The following is a 26,651-nucleotide window of genomic DNA, read 5'->3' as shown; positions in this document are numbered from 1 at the left end:
CCATTTTGCAAAAACGTGCCGCTCGAATCAAGTAAACGAGATTGCGGAAGAGACCTCTAGCTTAGAGGAATAATGTAATTTAATTCACAGCTTTGATTCCTGCTATGAGTTTTAGATTATGGTTGTTGAACCAAAGTCGAGGAAACCACTCAACAAAAGGTTTGAAGAAATAACATCAGGAATAGACGACGAAAACGAAACCAACGTTTTTCAAGATATCAGAAAAATTGATATACGACGACACCCAAGATCGCATCAAATAAAAGCATTGAAAGCGCTGGTCAGAGTTAATAACCAAATCATCAATATGACGATAGATACAGGAAGCCCAGTATCGTTCCTGAATTGGGCAACAGCAAAGCAATTATCGGAGGGATCATCTGAAATCAAATTCATCCCAGCTGAAAAATTGATTTTGACAACGCAGTTTGTAGACTACAACAAACCTCAAATTAAAATTGTAGGAGCAGTACGTGCAAATATCCGTTCAGCGGGATGGGAAGTTCAAGACGTATCCTTGCTGGTCACAGAACGTCGAGCAAGATGTATTCTGGGTCTGAGTTTAAATGGGAAAGTAGGGATTCATACATCTCAGAAATCAGCTCCTACAAATAGATCCAGTTTTGAAGTGCTACTGTGTGAGCAGTAAGAAGGTATGAAACAACAATTTTGTGAAAAATTTCGGTCTCTGATTGATCGTCAGGGAGAATCGAAAAATCACGTAATTATTACAAATTAAAAGACCCGCTATGTCCGATACAAGAAAAAGGTAGGAGAATACCTATTCATATTCGAGAAAAAGTGCAAGTAGAACTTGAAAAATTGTCAGAAGGTCATTCATATCACAAAACTAGACAAATGCACAAGTGAATATTTTATTGCTCCAATAATAATAACGGTGAAAAAAGACGACTCTGTCAAGTTGGCATTAGACGCAAAACCGATAAATAGGCAACTGTTCAAAAATAATTATCAAATGCCAAATGCTGATGAGCTATTAGATGGAGTGAGTCAAATAGTAACTGCCAAAACAACCGGCACACTGTATTTTACGGTACTTGACTTGAAGTACGCGTAAAGCCAAATTCGATTAACTGCTGAAACAGCTAAGCAATGTAATTTCAACATAGTCGGCGGACAAGCGACAGGAACATACAGGTTCTTGACAGGGTTTTACGGGCTAGCGAACATGCCCGCAGAACTTCAAAAGACTATGGATTGTACCTTAAAACATACTAAAAACACATTTTGCTTCCCGGACCATATATTGATCGTTTCTAAAGGGGAAGAATAGTACACGAAAAGCTGAATGTCTTGAGAAAATTGGATGACAAAAATCTAGCGCTAAAATCAGCGAAATGCGATTTTTTTCTGACAGAAGTTAATTGGTTAGGACATAAACTTACACCAAGTGGTATAACACCTGAAATTACCAAAACAAAAGCAATACTCAACGTACAACACCCGAAATCGCTCAAAAAATTAAGATCAATTATGGGTAGTATCAACCACCTCTTTAAATTTATTTCTAACGCAGCGAGTTTAACCGACCAGCTTAGACCGTTGCTTAGAGAAGAAAACGAGAAAAAGAAAATGAAAAATGTCAAATTGCCCGTCAAAAAATTCGAGTGGGGGAAAAGCACTCCTTAGTTTTCGAAGAGATCAAAAAGGCGGTGGCACGGATTGCACAAATAAATTAATATGACCCCCTGAATAATACTCTGGTAAAATGCGACGCAGGCCACAGCGGCCTCGGGACAAAACTGGAACAACAGACAGACGAGGAGGAATGGGTACCGATTGCACTCGCATCACGTTATCTTATTTCACTAGAAAAGAAGTATTCTACAAATGAGCTCGAACTGCTTGCAGTGGTATGGTCAGTTGACCGGTTTAAATACTACTTTTTAGGAAAAAAATTCAATCTAGCGACAGACCACAAAGCCCTCACACCAGCATTAGGGGAACATAAATCTAATAAAACGTATCAATCTAGACTCACTAGGTGGGTAGACCGTCTGCTACCTTACCAATTTAAAGTGGCCCATATACCGGGTAACGATATGGGGATTGTAGATTACCTGTCAAGAGACCCGATTAGAGAATCGTGGCCTGAGTCAAAATTAGATGAAAAGTTAGTTGTAGCGTCGATTGATCAATTTCATAAAGCACTCGACTGCTTAAAAAATCGTCTAATTGATACAACAATCATTACTCGCATTGAAAATGAAAACATTCTAGAACATTCTGAATTAGGACACAAACTGGAAAGCACAGGACACGTCATTCAATGGTTGCTATAGCAACCGTTCTGTTCAAAAACGAACAAGGCTCGACCGGAACGAAAACGGTCAAAACCCACGTCTCTCAAATTGCGGAAAAAAAAATTTAAGCAGGATATCTCATTGTAAAAAGTCGGTTGATAAAAAAACAAAAAATCCAAAAAACGCAGAAAAAGAGAGGAAATTCGCAAAAGAGCAGATGGAAGAAAAACCGAAAAAGACAGTAAAACTGATGAATCGCGAGGCGAGACGAGATCAAATGCTAGAACAAGTAACGGAGACAACCTATTGAAGAACAAGAACAGTACAGACAGGAGCAACAGGAAATGATTGGGACAGTTCGGACTCAGATATACCGCAAGTCGAATGGCAGAAAGTAGACACACTTAACAAACAAAAGAACACGGGAAATTCAACATCATCACGGGCGGAACCAATGAAGCTAATGTCCTTCTGGGATTAAGTGGTATCAGAAAGAACTGACAAAGTAACACCGGAGAACATGTTGGAATTGGAAGCGTCAACGGAAATGACAAGCCCACAAGGACACATCTCAAATGCGAAAGAATCAGAAATCATTGAAGTGGACCTTACAGCTGATACACCGCAGAAAGCCCATAAGAAAGCCTAGTTGCGGGGAGAAATACCGAAAGGAAATCGCAGGACGAGTTCAGGCAAGCAGAACATCTTGAAGACAACTACTTACTCAATCTTTCGAAACTATTTGATCGAAAACTTCTAGCAGAACTTACCACAGAAAATACAAGGATGGACAGGCTGAGAAGGGTCATAGAGCGAAAAGATCGACACAGCTTCAAGCTAATGGGCCCTACACGAAATCACTATGGCACCAGGTGTCCGTCGTAGACGGTAGATTGGTATTAAAGAGGATACATCGCAGCCACCCAGGACAGGAAGCAATGCTGCATGTATCTTGATACGTGTGGTGGCCACATATGCACAAGGATATTGTGAATATGGCTGAAGAATGTAGGAGTTACCCTCGCTAGGGTAAGAATGCTAAATATATTATACCAAAAAATGCATCAAAACCGCTTCCGCTGCTTTCGCAGCCGGGGCAAGAACTACAATTGGACTATGCGGGACCTTTAGAAGATAACAAGGGAATGAAAACTTACCTACATATAGCTATAGATAGATATTCGAAATTTCCATCGGTAAAGGTCACAAAGTCGACTGGGGGTAAATCATCAGTGATATTTCTACGTACTTATATTGTCACACATGGAAAACATGAATCAATAAGAACTGATCAATTCTCGGGCTTTAAAGGTAGAACGATGAAAAAATTCCGTACCGAGCATAACATAGAACACAATTCTGTCCAGTAGGGGACCACAGGGGGTGTGGTCTGGCCGAACGAAAAATACAAACTATCAAACGAAGATTGGGAGTTATGTTATTGGACGAAAATGTCACATCGATAAAACTTGCTCTGAGCACAATAATTCGGGATCTTAGGTGGAGCAAACAAAAGACGATCCAATGTTCGCCATTTGAAGCTCATTTCGGACGTCTTCCGAAAACTGAGCTTAAAATCCTAGGGGATTCGTTTCCTAAAATTTCTGCTCGTTTAGATAAAGAACATCTGGAGCGTTCAGCACTAACTGCCTTTCAGCTCAAGAAAAAAATTGGCCAGTCAAGAGACAACGTAAAGATTGTCAGAAAAGAACAAAGCAGTCGAGAGGTCAGCTCACTGTTTAAATCCGAAGTGGAGACTGCGAAAGATAGGGACCGAGCAAAAGCGTTAAAGACGCTTTTCGAAGCAAACGCTCGGTGGAACGCAACTAGATGAGACACCTCTGCTAACGAATTGAGGTGAATCGTCGATGAAACAAGTACAATCAATCCTGATTTGCGCAAGGAACTCTTGTATTCATGGGAGTTTGGTTTCATTGAATACAAACCTCAAGAGGACGAGCCAAGATCACCCAACCTATTGAGAAAGGATGAAAATCGAAAGAGTAGAAAAGCACTAACAAACCCACTAAAAGGCAAGGTGCAATCAGAGACTACCCACACAATGAAAACGGCTGCAGGTGCAGTCCATAGAAAAAGCGACATCGCTTAAACAAAAATTGACACCAGTGAGCTGAAGGAGAAAAGATCGAAGAAAGGCAACGCAAGAAGAAGCCCACATGGAGATGAGCCTAAGACTGTATCCAAGAAAACAGAAAGCGGAAAACAGAAAGCAAATAGCGATTCAGATGAAATGCCGGAAAAACAAGAGAAATCAGAAATGGCTAATGCCGCAGCGCTATACCAAGATATTCATTTAAATGTCACATCCAAGGACACAGAAGTAAACGGGGGCCTCTATCTTTCAGTAAAATGGGCTAAACCTAACAATGGGGGACCAGTATTGGAAAACTCAAAGAGCTCGGTGTCCAAAGAAGCTAAACTAAGTGAAAAAGCAAACCTGCCAAGAGGCAAGACGACAGAAAGCTGCCACAGCAGCAAATGATTCGGGACCATCCAATGCACAAAACACGAGTACGCTGTCATCCCCTGCGAAGTCATACGTTCCGAGCACGTCTACTCCAAGAAAAAAAATAAACGACAACAGCAAAAAGTTCACGAGGCATACATCGGTGGATAAAATACTCAAAAGTTTTCAGAGCCGCGATTTGACCACAGACGACTGGAAACTAGCCGACCAAGTACTTACGAGAGGGGTACAAAATCCGCAGAAGACTCACTAAAATCTAGGGATATGGGAGGCGAGGAAAACAAACTATTCCACCAGGATTCTCCGATGAATCAGACGACAGTGACGTTACAGTGAGGCGCAGTGAACGACATACCAAAAACAAGGGGCCCAGTCGATATGGGAATCCGGTAAATCATTCGGTTAAACTGATCAGCTCTCAACAGGATATAACAGATCTCAACAAGGCCGCTCTGGAGGCGTAAAGGATGAAATAGGCAACCTACAGAACAGATGTTAACAAACCAGTGGATACACAACTGGGCTTACTCGAAAACCAACTTTTTTAGACGAAAATTTGGAAGCGAAGCCCTGGATATCTCGAGAACCTGGAATGCATCGTGGCGGGTCCCTCTAAATTTTGAAGACGACATACCCAAAAAACAAGAAGAGAAATGAAAAGTTGAATCGAATTCAGAAGAGGACAAATTGATTTTGAAAAACTAATTAAACTGAGTACCAAAACTCATACCTATTTACTAAAATATCATAAGACTACTATATAAAATTTATTTAACCCATGGGGAGTGTGGTACAGCACATACTGCATGTTCAGTAACCATTGTTGACCTCGCTGCACCCTAACCTTGGGACTCATATTGTTATCTGTAATTATATTGTTCTTAACTTAGTATCAAGGTCATTTTGGTGTTGAACATCGAACCGACTTATTTCAGTTGTTATTGAGCTCTACGTACATAAGATACGGTAACATGAACTGGTTCAAGGAACCGTTAAAAATAGAAAAGAAAAAACTTAGTTTCAAAGACTAAATTAACTCTTTGAACTAAACCTGTTTTCAACTGAGTGCACAGCATTAGTTACCTTACCACATTCTGATCAAAAAGGTTGCTCAAGACACTGATATTATCATATATCGGCTCCTTTCCACTTCCTCCGCCCACGTTTTCAATTTGTTTTATCCTAAAGCTTTGGTGTGTTAATATTGCTCAAAGCGTGATGTTATCAAATGAAGAACAGTATGAAGGAGAAATCTGTTCACAATAGTTAGTTCGCTCATCATGCAAAAGTTCATTGCATTGTAAAAACACTTAAATAGTTGGTCAAACTTGAATTTCAAATGTGGGGTTGGGGAGGGGGGAATGGAATGGAAAAGAGCCCAAATACCTCTTCCTCTATGGCAAACAGAAGAGCGTCCCCGATGTCCACTTTGTGTGCCAACAAGAGGTCAATCAAGTCCATGTTCTCATTCTCAATCGCTGAAAAATATAAACAAAAGGATTGCTATAATAGTTAGTAATCAACGGGGTGTGGTGGTGGATTGGCTAACTCCTCGCTTATCAATGGAGGAGGGTCCGAATTTTGGTACCAACGATGATTTTAATAGCCCGAAAAAACCTAGAAATGTTGCATGTGATTCTTAGCCCGGTGCACAACAACGCCTTTTTGTAAAAACCTGAACAGCTCGTACATTGGTCTACTCCCTCATGGAAAAATTGTCTTACATTATAAGCTAATCTCTAGAATGTTACAATTTTCGCTGGGTCTCGACAACAGACTACCGATATTTTCTTGTATGATGTACATATGTCAAATTTTTGAAATTTGGATTAAATTTGAAGAATCGAACAGATTGAAAGATCCGTCAAATGATATCAATTTTTGATTTTAAATAAGTCATTTACGATATATTGATTAGTTTCCTGGTGGATAAATGCTGTCCAATCAGAGAGGCTGGATCATGTATTTACTTTTGTCCCCCCCCCCCCCCCCCCTCAGTGTTAACTAACCGATATGAATGGCAGTCCTGCCCAATGCGTCTATACAGTTGATGTCCATGTTGAAGTAGATGGCGGCGTCTTCCAAGAAGAACTTGACCGAAGTGTAGTCCCCCTTCTCAACTGCCATGAGGTACTGCCTCTCTTTAGTAGAGGTTGTTGTGTCGCCTCTCAGGATCTTCAGGTGGACTCTGTCCGCGTCCGAGATCTGGTTGTACTGCGGCATCACGTGATCACGTCTTCAACACACTTGACGACGCTGTTATAACAGTCACGTGATCACAGGTTCTCACACCAATTGGACTCATTAACCACACTTTTAAATCACGAGATTTGGCTGTCAACTCACGTGATCAAAGTTTTTTAATCAGATTGATTTCTCTTTTTGAATAGTGCCAGTAGATGGCGCTCTGCAAGGTCGATGGTGTCAAAAGAGTTCAAGGGCCCAGAGACAATAGGTAATCCGATAGTTTATTCTTGATTTCTGTTAATTTAATAAAATGAAAGCTATATGGATCAAATTTCAAAAACTGTAACGAAAGAACTGTCAGGTTTTAAGAGACGATTAGCTTTCTGTGCCAGGTTTTGATGCAAAATCTTCAGATCTGTAAAAAATAAAACAAGGATTGGATGAAACTGAACACAAATTAAACAGTATCTTTGATCAAAAAACCGCCACTTCGATTATAATTTTAGATGAATAGTTGCGTTTATTAGCTATTTTTCTTCGAGCGACAAATTGCTTGTTTTTTATCAACTACTGTTATTGTTGGTATTAATTGATTCATCACTTTGCTAAATGGTTGCGTAAAATGGCAAGTTAGTGAAATGGTTTTTGATTTCAAATATGATAATTTCCTTATACCGGCAGGCACTTTGACTTCAGTTATATTAAGCAGAGCAAAACTGTTTAAAATCTTGTTAGTTAAATTGTTAGTTGAGCGGAACAAATTGGGGGGAAACTCGCGTTTTCTTCTTGTTGTTTTATGCTACAGGTATTTAACAAATAAAACTATTTACTGTTGATATTTAGTGTTAATAGTTACCGTGGTAACATCAGTTAGTAGCTAAATTCGAAACAAAAAAGGCAAAAAGAAGAAAGAATTTAATTGATTTTCAATGAATGTTTTGCAAATGAGGCCCAATTAGCGCACTAAAACAAGAAAAAAGTGAGCAATTGTTGTTAAATTGATGCTGTCATGACGGTATGTGGTATTTCTGTTAATAATTTTGAATCAAGTTGCTGTTTTTTATTTGTTTTTCGGAATGTATTCAAAATTCGGCAATCATATTAAGACTGATATTTTGAAAAACGTTGAAATAAATTAATAAATTTTAGTAGAATGAATACAAGTTTTGATATGACAAGCATAAGACTTTGAACAACCACAAAAACACTCCTACTCCTGTTTGAATTGATATGAGTCTACTTCAAATCAAAACTATAATTTATCAAAACTTGTTTCGAAAAAAAATTCAAAAAAAGTCGTACGGTTATCACGGATTTTTCAATAAATTTTTATGCAAAAAAAATAAATTCATCAAGACACGAAAAAAAAATTGTTTTGGTTTTTTTTTCGAACATTTCAGTCCGTACTTTTTGATAAGAAATAGTTGATATTAAACAACAGGAAAAAAAATTTCGAGTAACTCACTGTCAAAAAACTTGATCTCTTCTTTGGCTAAAATTTAGCTGGGTAGTGTTTTCTGATTGTCTAACCTCTAACAAGCCGGCCATTTTTCTTCGCGAGACGGCTAAACTGTGAAAAGGAGGTTTTTAGGTATATACGAACTTTATTCGGCTATCTAAGTTTTCAAGGCAAAATTATAACAGATTAAGTCAAAAATCCTCCAAAAACAGATCGAATCAACCTTTTCTCCGGTTAACTAAATAATGAAAATCTTAGTAGGCCGTATTATTATTAGTATTTAACCCAGATAACATCCCACAAATTTGATTCAAGGTGGCGTTCCGGAACTCTTTTCAAAATTGTAAACGCTTAAGTATTTTCATGACTTCTTTAAAAAAGTTTCAACGCGAGTTGCCTTTATAGATTTATGAACGCACAGTGTTTAATCACAAATTGAACCATATCAAAAAGAGCCCACTATTTGTAAAAGCAATTGTCAATTTCATGCAAAATTGATTGGAATCGGCGAGTAGCAAGAAATTCAATGAAATTTATTTTTTTTGCATTCATAAAAGTTAGTGTTTTTTTTTTGCTCAATTGGAAAACTAATCAACAATTCAGCTGTTATTAGAAATGCATATAAATCACAAATGCGTGCCATTACGAATAAATGTCTAATTTATTAATTAGTTTGCTACATAATTATCATTGTGGTTGATATTTTCTCAACTGTCCAATCGTGAGCAGTTTATACTGAAAAGCTTAAAAACGAATGTTCGTAAAGATGCTACGAATTTGATTTGGCTTCATTGATCTCTTGCTTGATTTCCAGCATATATTTTATGTATTACGAACCCAAATTGTGTTTTTTTTGCGGATGTAAATCAGCGCCAAGTTTGAATGTCGGTCCTCCTTCATGTTGGAGCGGAGGTAACTTTTTAGTAGTTTCATGCTCGAAAAAAAAAGCGCTCAGCAGTGCATACTGTCACTGGGAGGGTGGCACCAATCTGGTGCAAAGCAAAAATTACTGGCGTTGTGGCTTTGTGACACACTCTGAGTGCAGCTGTGAAGGTTTCTGGGGTATCGGTGTGCAGGGGGAAGCGGCACATGTTTTTCCAAACTTCGAACTTGCTGGGGAATTCACCATCTGGAAGTACTCCTTCGTATAAAAAAGACGCATTTTCACACCTTGAATTTTCACACCTCAAATTTTGCTTGCTTTGATATGAAGGCCTAAGACACTGGCGCCAAAGGCGCTCTTTGAAAAAAATTAGGTAAATTGTCCAAAAGGGGGAAATCTTGAACTATTTTTTCCGAACTGTGAATAAAATTTTGAACCTTTTTTAAAAAAGCCAATATATAAAGGTGAGAGCTTCAACATTGAATGGAAATTATTTTTTTAGGGCCGTTATGGTATGCTGTGTAAAAGAAGCAGTTATGTAGATTGTTTTCAAAAAAATAGCACGTAGTTTTTTCAGGTGTTTCGGGCGTAAATAGGTTTGGCTTGTTTTTTAGCAAAACAAAAACTTGTAATGCCTTATCCCACCAGAGTTCGCATTGCGCAATTTTGAACTTTTTGAGGTCGAACTATATCATACACTCTCCCACGTCATAAGCTTTTAACTGCACGAGTCTTTCGTCTTTGTCGATTTCCAAAACCAACAGACAAACAAATATATCAACAAACAGACTTTCAAACCAACAAACAAGCTCAACTACCCAATGTACAATCAATCATCTGGCAACATAAATGTATAGCGTCATATTTAAACATCAAAAGTATCCGTCTTACCATATTCTGGAGACAGTCACGCTCTATTCAATTATTAATTGAACACAATTTTGAAGAGTATTAAAGAACTAATTAGGAAATAGTTATAATATAGTTATAAAATATGCTGCAGCTGAAACCCTGGGCGGTGCTTTCAGTGCCTTCAGGCGTGAAAAAAGAGTGGCGACATGTGAACAAAGAAGATGAAGATGATGAGTTCACTGCATTTGCTCTTAATGAAGATTACTTCGCTGTTGGATCCAAACATGGAACAGTCGACATTCTCAACAGGTGGCTAAAATACGAATAAAATGTTTTTTAAAAAAAATTATTTGCTGAAAAACCCCCAGCGTGTCACGAATTGTTGAAAACCAGGGCTTAATTAACCACAACTACAGTGCTGATTTAAATTATCAGAAAAAAAAACAAGTAGAACTTGAAATCTAAAACGCTCAATTTGAGAAAAACGCTTTTTAAATTTCAAGTTTCATGCGTTTCGTTCGGATAATTTAACTCAGCTCTGTATTCGACAGCAAAAATAATCAAATAGGTTTCTTTTCAAAACTTCCTTTTCCATAAACGAATACAAGATTGTTCCCCTGATCAAATTGTGGCACTTTCGAAGTTGCTTCGATATAATCGCTTGTCTATTTAAGGTCAATTTATATATTTATATTTATATATTTTTTCGAGTTTGCTCAAAATAAAATTGTCGAGCCGAATTCTGTGAGCCAAATGCAACTCATTTTTAAAATATGGTAACAAAGTTGCTGTTGAAAATTTATTTTACTCTTTATCAGCCTGAAATTTCTATAACACCACAGTATCTATAAGTTTTTGGCCAAAAATTACGTTTTGCTTCGCGCTTTCCCTTAATATTGATACTTACGCTATATTTCAAAAACAAAAACCAACCTTAATAATCGGTTACTGTGCAAGTAGCAGAGAATGTTCCGACCAAGTAGAAGCAAACAGGACAACAGATTTTGAAGAAAATGACCAGAAAACGAAAACAAAAAGATACTACAATTTTTCAAAAAAAAATCTTTTGTTTAATTATGAAGTTTTTGATTCCCAAAACGATTAAAAACCTCCAAAAAATGTTTTTTAAGTTAAAATTAACCATAACTAAGCTTTTGTGAACGGCCTAAATTAAGCATAAATGAGTGCGCTTGCTCGCTTCCTCGAATTTAGACGAAAAATCAAAATCTTCAAACCGGTTTTTCTAGACGCTTGGAAAACTATTTAAAAAAAATCCAACGTCGTCCAAATCACGACTGAAAGAGTTGTATTATGATATGTCACTCAACTCTCTCCAATGATTATTTGTGTTAGCTGATTTTTTGTGGAAAAAAATGAAAACATACCCGAAAACAAAGTTCCTCCCAATTTTTCAAATGGTCGGGACAACAAGCTGTAGATCAGGGTCTAATTTATGCGAAAGCAGACAACATCCGCATCCCTATTTTGCCCAATTTTTAGACCCAGCGAACAATTTTTCTCAAACTTTATTTAGTTTGAATATCGATCACATGGATAAAAGCATCTTCTAATTCAGAATTTTTTCTACGTCTGCTTTTTTAAGACTTTGTCTTAAGGTGGTTATTTGTTTACTTGGTTGGTTGCGGGTCATTTTTTGTACGATTTTTTAAAATCCGTTCGCTTTTTTCTAAATTCCAATCATAATTATTCTTCTCTAATGATCGTCACCTATTTTGCATCTATTTTTATTTCATTTTTAAAAGATGTTTTAACTGTTTAATTTACTAGATTTTTTGATTAAATCTAGATTTACAACAACTGGCTGGCAGCGTATTCAGGTCACATTTAGTTGAAAAAAAAACAAAAAAAAACATTTTGCTGCCTTTCTTGAGCATTTGTGTTATCGAGACTTTCGCCTACAAAACGCCAATATTTTGAAAGAACTGATTTCAGCGCAGAAACCTACGAGTTCAGGTGTACCCCACACCCTTTATTGAATAAGTGAGCTAATTCTCCACATGATTATTAGTTGAATCAATAAATTAAAGCAAAAAGTGTTATTTGGTTGAACTGCAAATACAAAATAAATGCTTGAATGCCTATTTTTTTGACGGAATGTTTTTTGCTAGATTTTTATAATGAGGAGTTTCAGTACTAAACATTAATGGCGAACTTTAAATGTTGAATTACTTAAAATTCATATTTGGATATAGTGATCTAATAAATAGAAAAAATCAAAAACATTTTCCACAAAAAAAAGATATGAGCAAAAACGAAGCACTTTTGGTTACGTGCTATCAGAAGCTGTTTTGAGGTTGCGAATCTATCCCGAAAAGATGTCTGTCTAACTTTCCATAATTTCCGAGAAATTTTTGGTTTTTTAAAACACTTTTTTTCAAAAATTTTTGATTTGATTTAATACTGCTAGTGCAAAAGTCGTTTTGTACTAAAGTCCTAGACTAAAAATAGCGAAGTTGTAATCTAGAATGTTCTTTTTACCCTCAAAATTTAGAATGATTGAGATTTTGATGTTTTTCAAGTCTTGGTTGTAATTTTCAGCTAAGTTTATGGCGAGATGGTTCCATAATGCAACATAGTGCAGCCCTAAGATAGCCTTGACATATGTCAAATTTAGGAAAATTTCTTAACTTCGATTATTTCAAAATTTTTCATAGATAAAAATTGAAAATAGATAAAACATTCATGATCATGCAACTTTTATATTTTTAACTTTCAAGGTTCAAGGGTAGACTCTCAGTGATGGGTGTTCATTTTGCCTTGGTCTATCTTTTTCCTAGTCATTGTTTGTCTTTAATAAAGTTTCGATGCTGTGTACGAGTTTAATTTGGATAAATAAAGTTTCTTGCCTACCTAAAAACTTATTTTTCTTAAAAAAATCTTTTTTTTCTAATATTTTCTATTTCTGAGAAATTTAAACATATTTTCGACTACAAATGTTATATCTAATTGCCATATATTCTTCCCTGTTGCACTAATTTGACTATATTGCTCATAAACTGCTCGTATCAGGGATAGTTTTTTCGCATTTTTCTATTTTTTTTCTCTAATCTGAAGTTCAAAGCAAGAGAACTAACTTGACGCGTACGAAAAAACAACTGATGCGTGTTGGAAACTAGTTTATTCCAAAATTTGCTCTAGAGTTCCAAATATATCACGTAAGCATACAAATATATATTTTTTGAAATGATAGCGATGTCTCATATTGTTTTATCATTTCATTTTCTGTTTTGCTTTTGTTTCGTTTTGTCTCAAATGCGAGTCGAAGATTTTCTTGAGCGTCGAATTTCAAAAAAAATGAAAAAAGTCAAAAATTATCCAAACTATTTTTCCGAGCTCTCTCAAGCCACTAAAAATAATCTATTTTCCGACAAACCACGTTTTAGCAAAGCTCGCTCTCATTTTGTAGTATGTACTAGCGCCAAATGCGTTTTCAGAAACCATGTTGTAAAGTAACACCAAAAGGGGTCCTTTTGAGTTGACAAAGAGTCGAATCCCTGGGGAGAGTGACCAAATCCCCCCTTAAAACCGCACCAGTTTTGACCAGAGTTAGAAGACGAGATCTTGTGGTTTTTAGAGTTTCGCTGGATACCGTACTTACCTTTAAATCCTCGACAACTGGTCCAATCACTAAAATTAGATTCTCTTTGGAGAGTGAGAAGCCTTATAGTGTTCAGCAGTTGAGCAAACTGCAAGCGCAGGAGAAGAAAGAGATTGACAGTCTAGTCGGGAACAATCACGCGAGACATTTGAATGAGGGGCCGAAGAATGTGTTCATTGCATTTGTAGTTGCAGACTGGAAGGTATGCGTGTGTCTTCAGACGAGTTTCAGTTTCTAAGAAGTTTTTTTGCAGTTATTTTACTCAATCCCAAACATTACGCCCAATCGATAAGCACCCAAGAAAACAGGGGTGATGCTGCGCGTATAAATACTTATTGTAATTGTTATGTTAATAAATCTAGTTTTATTGAATAAATTATGACACTAAAATTGGTTCCTGACTAAATTTAGGATGTTTGCAGCATTGTTATATTTTTTAGTTGAAAAGCTCTGAATAAAAACCAGGATTCAAAAATGTAATAATTAACTTCTTAATGTGATTTGTTCAGGTTGAAGTATGGCGACTTGTTCACACCTCATCTTCATCAGCCGGAGGAGAAGTGAAGGGAAAGATAACAGCCGAGCTGAAACGACAGAACTCGCTACACGGGGTGGGTATAGATATCAAACAGATCCGTTACCCCCCCCCCCCCCACCTCCCCCTCCTACAACCCCTCCCCCTCCCCCTCCCATCCCTCCCAATAATAAAGAATCCCCATTGAATAGAAAAATTCAACTATTAAGCCTAAGCATATACGAGTGTTGACCTAATAATGATTCGCCCACCAGTTTTGCACTCAAAGTGGGGTTAGTTAACAAGACCATGTACAAAAAATGAGATAAGGAGACAGTTATTACGATTGAAATCATATATTTTTCTTTCCATACTACAAGCTTCTTGTTTGTCGATACAAAAGATTGACAAGACCAGAATTTCAGACTTTTTGATATTTGAAATTTCAAAAAAAAATGAGAAACTTTGTTGACGTTTTCATGTCAACATAAGAAATATGATAAGAAAAGTTGTACTTATGAATTTTTTTTATGTAGACAAATTTCGAAATTTCTACAAAAAAATTGAAATGTCTCTTGAAAGACATCAAAACCCTGATGCTGATTAATTTTACAAAGTGATGAATTTTTACCCATTTTGAAAATTATCAATTTGGCCAATTGCAGAATGGTAACACTCAATGTGCTTCGTTCTGCTAATTCGTTTGCTTGTTTAACCCGGCTTTTAAATACGGTCATTTCCAATGGAGACAAGGATTTGGTTTGAGTAATACGCTTAAAAAATAAACATTTTTCTGATACATAGCATGTGTGGGGAAATTATGTTCAAAAAAAATTAAAATTCGCCATATTTCAACAAAACTGAAAAAACCATCAGGTTTATATGAGTTGAAAAAACAATTTGATAACTTTCGTTGCTTGAAAATCTTTCACACAACTCGGGCTCCAAGGTTTCACATGAGCATTCATCGTATAGCGTAACAAGTGTTTTAAAAAATGCACCTTTGGTATCAAGTATACCACTTTTTATTGCCTTCTGATTTTATGAAAAAAGTGTAATAACAAATAATCGCAGATAGAGGAAAGAAAAAAACCACAATCCTTTTGTTAGAAATAAAATTAGAATTTTTTTTCTCTATGTTGTTTTTTACGCAGCTTTTATAAATTGTTACATTTTTTGCGGTTTCGAACATGTGCGAAAAATTGATTAAAATTTATCAATCAATCTAACTTTTGAAAAAATTATCTTAACTTAATTTGGTCAAAGGTTCGGGAGGCAGTAAAAAGAACGCAAAAAAATGCAAACTTAAAAAAAAATCAAAAAAGTTAATAAAAAACATTCTGATAACAATCAGAATAGTTTTCACAATCATAAATTAGTAGTATGCATATAGTGCGTTAGGATCGGGGGGGGGGGGGGGTTGTCATACATGGATGACCATTAGGTATAAATCATAATGGTCACCATGTATTAAATGATCAGCAATGGTCACCATGTAATAATCCTAATTGTCACCACATATAATTTTATACCTAATGGTCACTATGTAATAATCCTAATTGTCACCATAAATAATTTTATACCTAATAGTCCTCATGTAAAACTTCGGTATATTATTGAGTATTCCCACTGAACGTTGTGGAAACGGGAATGGAATTAGGTTTTGGTCGGTGCATGTTTTCCCTTCTAAAGTTTGGGGGTATTGGTTTGTTTACATGTAAAATGACGTTATATACCTATTATATGCGACCAAACTATATGGTATATAGAAAAGCACAAGATTTTGGCAGCGTAGCTTAACTGTTGGCTGCGGTGAACGATTTCCTTCAAAAATGCATGTTTTATTACTGAATCTCGAAGAAAGCAAAATTCGTCAAGTGCGGCGGCCGCCACCTCTATTTAGGCAAAAATTAATAATCAATTTGACCAAAATAAGAATGAAAAATTTCGTTCAGCCAATTGAAGGTAAAAACAAAGAAAAATTATGGAACACTGAAAACTCTAAAATGATGAAATTGGCTTGAAAATTTTGACATTTCCATTTTCCGTGTCTACAAGAGACTGAAAAATAAACGTCTGAAATCTATGACAAAAACTTTGATTTGATAGAAAGGTTGAAAGAGCTAAAAGGTTGAAGTGGCTAAAGATCTTGAAAAACGAGAACACTGATGAAAGCCAAAAGTGCCCATTAATTTTGCTGCAACCATTTCTAAGACGTGTACCTAACTTGTTACTATAAAATTGAAGTGGAACAAAATTTCTTGGGGTCCGAGTAGAGGAAAACGCATGGCGCTCGACTCTCAGCCGAAAGGCGGCGTTTCGAAACCCGTCCGGAAATTGTACTGAAAGGAGGCAACAGTAGCTGGTATGGTGATATCCCCCCATAGATCGATTTTGTACTTTTTTTCTCAATTTGATAAAAAGCTTAACTTCTCGAATTACTGCTATTCAGTTAACAATTGGGTAAAATTTCAATTACTAAAAGAATTTATTGTTCAAAATTGAATTGTAAAATGTATAAATCAACCATATTAAATGGTTAGTTAATGGGTACGCATGTGAGTTAGGAAACGTTTCAAAACATGATCAGTTATATAAACAAAATCAGAAGCATCACCATTAAAGTTTTTATCAAAAATCAAATGTGCAATATAAATACAAAAAGAACCGCACATGGTAGAGTTTGAGTCTTGCATGGGAAAGTTTGTCATCAATTCAGTCACTTGATGAAAATTCTCGTTCAATCGTTTATACAGATTGGTGTACTGCCAGAGAGGAAGACCGAGAGGATCAGCGAAGTATAAAACATTTCTTCTGTTGCATATCACAATCCAATGTGTCCCCGGAGAATCTGATTTTGAAGTGTTCACAATCATAAAGATGTTGTTTGGGATGTGAGGTGGAAAATTGTCGGCTGCAAATACTCCAAAAAACTTATATTTCAGATGTTTACAATTCTGAATGAGGTCCTGCAACTGGATTTCATCCATTTTCAGACTGTCGAAATGGGAAGGACGTTCTTTGTAACTTTGCGGTCGGAGGTAATAAATACATTGGATGAGCGTATACCCCAAACAAAAATTTCCAGGTTTGCTGTCAAAGCGTTTGAGAATTGAAGATCGAGTGAAACTGAGCAGTTAGTAAGTTCTGGATGCAAGAAGTCATGAGCTGCCTGCTGTGTGCTAGTGAGATCAAAACACATAATAAAGTGCTGTTGGTAGTTATCCAGAGTGATTCCCAGCCCGCAGTGCAACAAACCCAGCGCTGATAGTGTGTTGAAGAAGAGACGCTTATGATCTTGTGTACTGATTGGTGTACTTGCTATTGGTAAACCATTTCGTCTCAAAGTAACTTGCTCCAGTCCAAATTTTTGATAATGAAAAGGATTCGTTCGGTTTGTTCCTAGAAATGCATTATTTGTGTTCAATGCTATGATAATTTGTCTCACCGGTTCACGAGCAAAAATATCTTCCTGTTGCCAGCTGCGCTGACCAGCTGTTGCAAGAAATGTTTTTGTAATTTCTTCTTGATATGGGTAGTTCGCAGGAGTTTTGAGCAAAGTTGATTCAATGGCAGAGAGCACATGGTCGGTCACAGTCATTTTTCTAACATATAGGTTCGCTTCGAGTATTTGCAGCTTGTAATGCTTGGAGGCATCTTCCGATATAATGAGAAAATCTTCATGAGAACGTCTGTAGGAAAGTCTGAGGGTAACACCGCTCAACAAATGCTTGTCACATGTGAAAAAATCAACTCCAGCGGGTCCATAGAACCAAATTTCCCTCGATTCACGGACCAGTTCTCGTTGAGATGTGAAATCAGCTGCATCTATTGCAGCGGGATTGTTTTCAAAACGATATCCCTGACACTTAAGCCATGAGTCCTTGGCTCCTTTGCTGTTAGAAACTTCTGTTCCAATAAAGCTTTTATGCGCAAAATTACTATTGGCATTTGAGATTTTGAGTCCATTAGCAGAGAGGGTACAGTCAGAGAAAAGGGAATACAGGGAGTTGTTTACGAGGAACGGTGAATCAGACACAGTAGGATCAGTGTTGTCGTATCGCAGATCAGCTCCACTTGATTGCGTTACTTTGCATCGTATTTCCAAATAAATTTTTTGCAGGTCAACAAAATTATTACGGTCACCGGTGATTTCAAATTCAAGCATTGGTCCATTAGGTGAATAAACAGGTCCAATTTTTTGATCAAAAGCGTTTTCAAAAGTAATCAAAAGAGGTTGTTTTTCAAACAAATCTAGAGAGCTATGGGTAGCTTCATTGGGTAACAAATTAGCGATCATTTTTTATGTTTGAGAAAAAATCTGCTCGACTTCTCACTGGTCTGGTTTTTCTTCGAATGGTTGTTTTTCTTTTTCGAGCCCCTACTGACCTTCTTCTTCGTAATCCATTCATTGGTGTCTTTCGACGACGTCGTCTACCACCACCGAGTTGTTTTCTTGCAGTTTTTGTGACAGTGTTTTTCAATGCTTGTTTAGGAGACTTCTTTTTCATAGCGACATCAATTAGTTCTGGCGCTGCACTCATCAAAAGTTCTCTGCCCAGTTTTTTCGCTGCCGGTAGAATAACCCGTCGTGCAAACGGTATAGCAACACGACCAATACCAGCAGCCAAAGCGCCAAATCCACTGCCGCGTTGTCGGTAGTGTCCAGAGAAATGAGGAAGTGAAGCTTGCTTTGCATAATATTGTTCCATTGGTTTTCAATCAAAACGCTTGAATTTTAGAGTCAACACAACTTTACCAGTTCCTGCAAAGGGCACTAGTCTTCCAGTTTCTGTGCGCAACTGTACCGATATTGATTGTACAGATGAAGTGAATAATTTTTTGTAGTCTAAATTAGTGAAGTTTTTTCGATGATTAGGTTCAATGCTGCAGGCACTACCGTTTTTGATGCGTCTATTTGAATCAATGACGCGTAACAATGGGGCCTTTGCATCACCAACAGTTTGGTATTGAATAATGTCAATATAGACAAAAATTAGACTTGTCCCACTTGATAAGTCATATGGGAAATGAGATTCGTACAGTTCGTTTCCCTCATAAGATGCATCGAAGGAGGGTATCATTTTGTAACCAATGTGATATTCACCGTTCTCATCAAGCTTTGCATTGTAGCCTAACAGACTGGGTATTTGGGGACTTGGGAATGAGATTCCTTCATTTGCGTTCATCCAAATGCTCATGCTATTCGTGATTTCTTGAGGACTCGCATCAAAATGAATTTTGTCTTTGAGTTTTGTTTTTATCTCATTAATCAATTGTTCTATAAAAGTGTACTCTCCTGATTTGATAAAAACTTTTTCGCCATAGTAGGGTCTGGAAATTGTATTCCGATTGCCAGCGTTGGATTTACTGGCTACTACTTCGGATGCTCTGAAGTACGTAAATTCCTCATCAGTAACATTGTTTAATTTTGTGGGGAAAATTATTTCTGAGAGAGCAACTCTCCAATCTCCGTCTAAAGCTATTTCTTCTTTACAAAAATTTCTAAAACTGGCCAAAGTGTTGCCTGGGAAATAATCCATTGATGCTGTTGAAATCAAATGTACAGTAAACTCATCACTGCCCATTTTCGTTATAATCAGCTTTGTTTCCAATTAAACTAAGTTCTTTTTCATAAAATTTTCCGCTGATTTCTTCCTTTTCCGCATCAATGAGACTGTATGTTGGAGGGTTTACAGTAGGAATGGCAACTATTTCAAAAACTTCGTCTGTAAAAATCTGCTTGTAACCTTTTCTAAAAGGCAAGTCAGTCTTCGCTATTCGAACATAGTCACCAACATAAAATTTTGGTTTCTGTACCAACTTCGATGAACTGTTTGCAATTAATGAAACTAAAGCAGGTACATGTTTTCTTGTGACCTTGTTTGGAGCCAATTTTGTTACTCTATTAACGCGTGAGTTAATCGTTTGAACAAAACTTTGTAATTTTTCAATATAACTGTAAGTCCATTCAAACTCCAAGTATTTGTACATAATACTTTTCAGCGATCGAATGTTTCTTTCGGCAAACGCTGATTTTTTTTCACTGTGAGTATTGTATTTGATGATTTCTCGTTTAGTACATAACTTTTCGAACTCTCCTTTAAACTCGGTGCCTTTGTCAACCCAAACTTTTTTTGGTTGTTTTGTTTTGATCATTTTTTTGAAAGCTTCGGTTGTTTCCTTAGCATATTTGGTCTTCAGGGGTTCCACTCGTAAGTAGCGAGAGAGGCAATCGACAGCAACTAACAAATATCGTACCCCTCGGTTATATTTAGCCAATTTATCAACATAAGCCAAGTCAAGAGACCAAATTTCGTTGATATCGTTAACAATCACTTTTAGCCGAGGATATGTTTTACGAAACAATCCATACTTTGTATGTGATGATTGAGATCTCAGAAATTTTTCAACTTTTTTTGGTGAGAGTTGACTAGCATTTGTTAAATTTTTAACGCTACCAAATGCAGCTGGACCTTTCGTGTAGAGTAATTTGAGTTTCTTTTCTTCACTGATACTAGGATTTCCATTCTTTTGTTGACGTCGTCGCAAACGATTCTTTACTGCTTTCATAGTTTTTATCATCGTCGTCATCGTCGTCGTTGGTGTTGGGGAAAAATTCTTTTTTCTGGGTTTTTCTTTTGTCTGATTGCTTGGTTCTGGGTTTGAGAGTTGTCGATCGAGTCTTCGAAGAGGAGGGTTTTGATCTCTTCGAGTACTCAGTTGTCGGGTTGTCGTCGGAGACGAAGGAGGAAGAAGTTGAGAAGGGCTTAGCTGCTTCGCTCTTAAGCGAGCGGAGAATCTGTTTGGCATAAGTGTTGGACACTAAGCTAGGATCAAGATTCAGTTCTTTCAAAATTTGTGGATAAAAAACACCCTCAAGTTTTTTTGTGTTTTGCTGTGTATCGTACAAAAAAGATTCAATTTTAACGAGTGTTGGTTTTCCTTGAATTAAAACATATCCGTCAACGTCTAAAGTCAAGGATTCAACTTTGAACAACTGCTTTAGCACGATGTTTGCCCTTTCCAATTTATTAGCTTCCAATAGCTCTTGAATGGATTCCATAACCTTTCGAAACACTTCAGCGGTTTTTCCATTACTTTTTTCATCGTTTTTTTCTGTTCTCTTTGAACTTGTCTGCTGCAGTGAATTGTTTGATTCAAAATTTTTTTCTGCTTCATCATCACCGTCATCACTGAAATTAGTAAGTGCAGATAAATTTCTTTTTCGGTGCAGATTTGGTACTACATTATTAGGGGTTAAAGGAATAGGAGATGTTGGGTTTAATGGTGGTGGAGAGTCACGGCTGATATTTCGTTCTCGAAATCGTTGTATGTAATTGAGTTGAGATGATTTGTCGTTAATTAATGGATTATGAAGGATTTGAGATTGTGGTGCAGTTTTTTCATCTGGAGCATATGTTTTTCGAGGAATGAGGATGAATTCTTCAGCATACATGCCTGAGATTCTAGTTTTTCAAGTAAATTTAACACGATTCTCCGATTGATTTAACCAGTGAAATATTGTTTGCCAAAACTTTTCGTTTTTCTCGGATACTAAACTTAGGGTCAACAATTTTTCCAAATGGTATTTTCTTACTCTCGATGAAACTCTTGTTAGCTGGAACATGTCCCAGAAAAACATTTACAAAACAATCGCAAAGAAATCTAATAAAATTTGAATCAGCTTCTGTCAAAATTGATCTACAATGGCGACTATTGAGCATTTGCTTCAATATACATAATTCTTTCTCTTTCATTTTCAAGAGATGTGATAACTGCTTTCGAGGATGGTAAATAGAAAATGGTTGGTGATGGTGGAACTATGTTTGACGAATAACGAAGACATTCTGAAGTTTTGGGATCCAAGTCTATCAACAGATGACCAAAATCTTCTTTCGTTGCCAACTGATACGCATGACGGAGGAATTTTGCATTATTCAACTGTCTGCCTAAATAATCAATTTGTTGAATGTCTCGAGGTGATTTGAACAAAATTAAGTGAGTTGTATTCAAATCTATTGTACGTGATTGCTTACTTTGCTGAAATAAATTGTGCTTGACATAAATAACATGAACATTTTTATGTCGGCCTGCTGTAGCTAATTTAACAAAATCTTTTTCATTAAAAATTTCTTCACAGGTATCATCAAAGACAATCATACAATCCCGTAAGTTATTAACAATTTCAAAGCTGGATAATTTTATAAATTCAATATCAAATTTGTTGTGAGAAACAAAGGAACGGTATTTGGGTTGATCGTGAAGATAAAAATAAAATATCTTGTTATACGATGGATAGAATGTACCTTTGAGAAGCATTTGAAAAATTAAATCAGTTTTGCCAGATCCTGAGGGACCTGAAACGGACATAAACAGACGATCTTTTGTTGAAATGATCTTATTCATTATTATAACTTGGGATTGGGTAACATGTAACCAACTGTACTGGATAGTATTGAAAGCCAAATGGCAGTCTCATCACAACTAAGGTTGTAAAAAGATAATTTTGAAATAGATAAAGAGAGCAAAATGAAAATGAAACAGACTTGCGTGAAAAAGACAACTTCTGCAGACGGAAGAGAAACAGAATTACAAAATTTCCAAGATCTGTTTTCGTGAGATAAAGACTTTTCGGCAACACCAATGTCAACAAAGTCGCAATCATTGTTCTCGACAGTGGTGGTTTCTTCAATTTCCATGTTTACCCGAAGACTTTTTTTGCTTATTTCTATCAAGGTTGATAGTTACAACTGCATACCAATCGCCTTTTTTTCTCTCTGATCTATTGCCGTTTGGTTTGTATTTTATTATATATCTTGCTATGTTTTTGTCTGTCAGAAGTATCCGAACAATTTTTTCTACGTTTCCGGTACTGATTTCGTCTAATAACTCTTTTGGTAAATTCTCACCTGTTAAACTCACATTTTGTGTGTTTTCTTTTGGCAAAAATATTTTTTTGAAATTTTGAATTTTCAAACACGACATGTTAGCAACTAGTAATCACACAAGATCAAAAGAAAATGAAGACAATCAATAAATATATTTATTATGATTCACAAAATTTGGCATATATATATATGTGATTCGTCATTTCGGTTCAACAGGCAAATCAACTCCTCGTTCAATGAAGAAAAACTCATATTTTGTGAATTTGTCATGGTTACAATTAGATTTGAACTTTACAACAAAATGAGCAGCAACTCTGATAGTGGCTTGAACTAAATGTATTTCCTCAACGTTATCAGTTTTGACTAATTCTTTCAGTTCAGCTGGAAGCTGATGGTCATGCAAATGAATTTGTCTTCTCTCTCCCAGCTGAGGTTGCAGCCCTTCCAGGTTGAGATTGAACAACGGAATTGACTGGCGAAATTCCTGGAGTCTGGACATTGTACAGGTGAAAGTAGTCAAGAACTGTAAAAAATTTCCGTAAATTGTCGATTTCGATATCGTTCAGTGTAATTTGTTCGAGTTTTTGCAGGAGAGGTTTTCCTCGACAATCTAATATGCCTGTCCGCCTAAGAGTAACTTTAATTCTTGGTGTTAAATTGTTTTCAGGACTCTGATTAGTCATTGAAGCGTAAACCACCAAATTTGGAGATAAGGTTGTTTGCATCATTGGACAGTTCATTTTGTAACCAATCGAAAAAAACTTTGGATTTTCTACGGGTACAATGCTTTAATAATTGATGTGAGGGAAGTAAATGAGAATGTCGTTTGCAAATATGTTTTTCTTGACCCAATAACTGTTCAATCTTTGGGCAGCCAAAATCTTCCAAATTTGTCACGGGTAATTTCAAGTATTCAGCTAATAAAACAGATTTTTGTGTACCTTTAGCAAAAAAATGGGAATTTGGGTTCCTCAAACGAATGCTGTCAAAAATTTGATCCAAGTATGAGTAAGGGTATTCACCTTCGTCCCAACGAAGCCCGTGTAGAAATTTAGATACCCAATTGTACGCTTTTTTCTCTTCTTTTGATAAATTGTTGAATTGAACTGGTGGCAGAAAATGAATTGTATCAATTGTATTAGCAGAGCAAACGGAAAGTTCCTTTATGATCAAAGGTTTCTTGCCACATTTAAATCCTTCAATATCTAAAATAATGAGATGGTTGAAAAACAATTTTTTAGTTTTCTTTCTTTGGGTTAACATGACTTTCACTCAACATTCCAACAAACGAAATAACTTTGGTTTGAATGCTTTAAGAAATAAGCAAAACGCAATACCTGTCACGTGACCCAGGTAACAGTTTTTTATTGGACAAGGCAAAACATATGTGTACCCAGGACCGGTATGATTTTTTTCTTGCAAATATCCCGCTGCGTCATGCAATATAGCATGTATTCTAAGAAACTTGAAATGTTTCAAGTGTTTGTCGAGCGACGAATTGTCTATTCCAATTAAACCACCATATGGTCTGTTTTTCAAAACAAAATCCAAATTAATATCAGCATCCAAATACAAACAAGTGGCTAAAAAATACTGAAATCTGACTGATTTGTCTGGATATTGTGATTTTAAGTCTATAAAAATTTCATGAATGAGTTTTAAATCGAAAGTTGAAATCATGTTTACTGAACTCAATATAATAAAAAGGGAATAATGAAAAGTATGTATCAATTAAAACTTAACTTTCTCTTCAACAATAAATTTCACAAATAGCACATCAGTATCTACATCAAGTTTTCCATATCCACTTGTCAAAATATCCATTATTTTGCAAAAAGCGGCAGAATGGGGTCCATTAATTAAACTTTCAAATCTTTTCAAAGTTTCTGTATTCATCTCATCTGTTTGAACATGTCTGCTTTCTGTATGTTTCTTTGAAACTGAAGTCGAAACTCTTACGGATTTGTTTGACGTCGACAATGCAGCAGGCGTAACTGTATTATCAATTCGTTTCTGTCCCCCAACGGCCGGAGATTTCTTGCAAACGTTTTGATTTGGTGAAGTTTGTTTCTTAGATGATGTTGCAGAAAGCAATAAATTGGGTAAACGTTTTTTGATTGCAGTGAAATCTAACAAATCGAGATTGGCTGCAACAGGTTGTGCTGAATAAGTGAGAGCTAGTTTAAGCTTGTCAAATAACTCACCGTTTCCTTTGACATCTTTAGCAGGAGAAACTAAGTATTTGAAGCAAGTGAAAATACAAGGAACACTGAAACATTTTTGGGAAGGAAAAAATTGGTTTAATTGTTCCTCTGAATCTACTTGAATCAATATATGGTAATGAATTTTTTTTTCATTCTCGACTGAAAAAGGGCAATATTCAGATTTGAAGTGGCTTCCAAAAACATAATTTTTAAAAGTAGATAAATTAGGAATTTTTTCAGTGATAACAAATTTGAAATTTGGTTGAAATTTTTTGAAATAATCAGGTAACACAACTTCGAACATAGCTTCTGCCATTTTGTAAAGGAAAATTAATTCGGGTCGTGCTTGAAATCCTTTGTGTTTGAGGAAAGTTGAGATTTCCTGGCTCGTTTACAGTTAGATTGTGGTTTGTCTTTGTTTTCAACAGTATCAGAAATTTCACTTGTTTGCGCTCGGATTGACTTTCCCGACTTTAGTAATTTTGAAAATTCTTCGCTGCTTAAGGAAAGTCTTTGTACACATTCAAATTCAGCGCCTTCAGCTGCTTTTTTGAAAACTTTCAGGAATACATAAGTTCCAGTTTGGTCATATGTTTTCAATGTAGCACGCACTAGTCTTTTACTGTTTTCCAAAATATCGAAATAGCAATCGCCAAAATCTTTATCTGCATCTGCTGTGGTGCTTGTTTTGGTTTTATTCATTGTAACGAGTAAATTTTCAAAGTAACTTGATTCAAAACTGAATAGAAAGAAATAAATGGTTCCGATTGATTGTATATGTCTGCAAAAGAAAGCGGCGTTGTATCTATCTTAATTTATATACACATGTAATTTATATCGCAAAGATATTGGATTGCAATTTAGTTCACATGGATAAGTATTTTGTGCATGTACAACTGATAAGAATTTTAATGGGTGTTAAAGGTCACAATGTTTAAACGTTATTTTTGATACAAGCTATTTGTTTGAATGCAATTTAGATAAACATAGAATACCACCCAAGGTAACATAAGTATTTTACACGCCCTCCCTTATTAAACCGATTAAAAACTACATAGGAGGTCTTGAAATTTCTAATTTTAGAAGAACCAATCCCTATTTTAATCTCTTGAGGCGTTTTCACAATTCATTTCAGTTTCATTTCTCTCCGCGTTACGTTTGTCATTTTCTTCCAACTTTTCTTCAAAAATGCCTTGTTATATTATTGCCGGATATTCCAATTACGAAAGAACCATTTTTTATGAAACCGTTCACGGTAATTTTGTAGCAATAATTAACGAAGAAAAAAGT

At 36.1% G+C, this 26,651-nt stretch overlaps 2 protein-coding genes across 2 annotated transcripts in view; one reads left to right on the top strand and one right to left on the bottom strand.

The window, feature by feature from the left end:
* LOC134851814 (short transient receptor potential channel 4-like) overlaps positions 1–7,699 on the bottom strand; it is a 29,702-nt gene extending 22,003 nt beyond the window's left edge. The window contains exons 1-2 of the mRNA XM_063868063.1: positions 6,762–7,699; positions 6,139–6,230 (exon numbers count right to left, since the gene is read on the bottom strand). Of these exons, the coding sequence (XP_063724133.1) occupies positions 6,139–6,230; positions 6,762–6,975 (306 nt within the window). The 5' untranslated portion in view covers positions 6,976–7,699. The remainder of the gene's footprint in view (positions 1–6,138; positions 6,231–6,761) is intronic.
* Positions 7,700–10,137: 2,438 nt separating this feature from the next.
* The window catches only part of LOC134851132 (uncharacterized), a 131,704-nt gene continuing 115,190 nt past the window's right edge, over positions 10,138–26,651 (top strand). The window contains exons 1-3 of the mRNA XM_063867077.1: positions 10,138–10,442; positions 13,729–13,954; positions 14,262–14,363. Coding sequence (XP_063723147.1) covers positions 10,276–10,442; positions 13,729–13,954; positions 14,262–14,363 — 495 coding nt within the window. The 5' untranslated portion in view covers positions 10,138–10,275. The remainder of the gene's footprint in view (positions 10,443–13,728; positions 13,955–14,261; positions 14,364–26,651) is intronic.

Source organism: Symsagittifera roscoffensis, chromosome 7 (genome assembly GCF_963678635.1).
Source record: "Symsagittifera roscoffensis chromosome 7, txSymRosc1.1, whole genome shotgun sequence".
Taxonomy (NCBI): domain Eukaryota; kingdom Metazoa; phylum Xenacoelomorpha; order Acoela; family Convolutidae; genus Symsagittifera; species Symsagittifera roscoffensis.
Note: the sequence above shows the minus strand (reverse complement) of the source record. Positions and strands in the feature narration are given on the sequence as shown.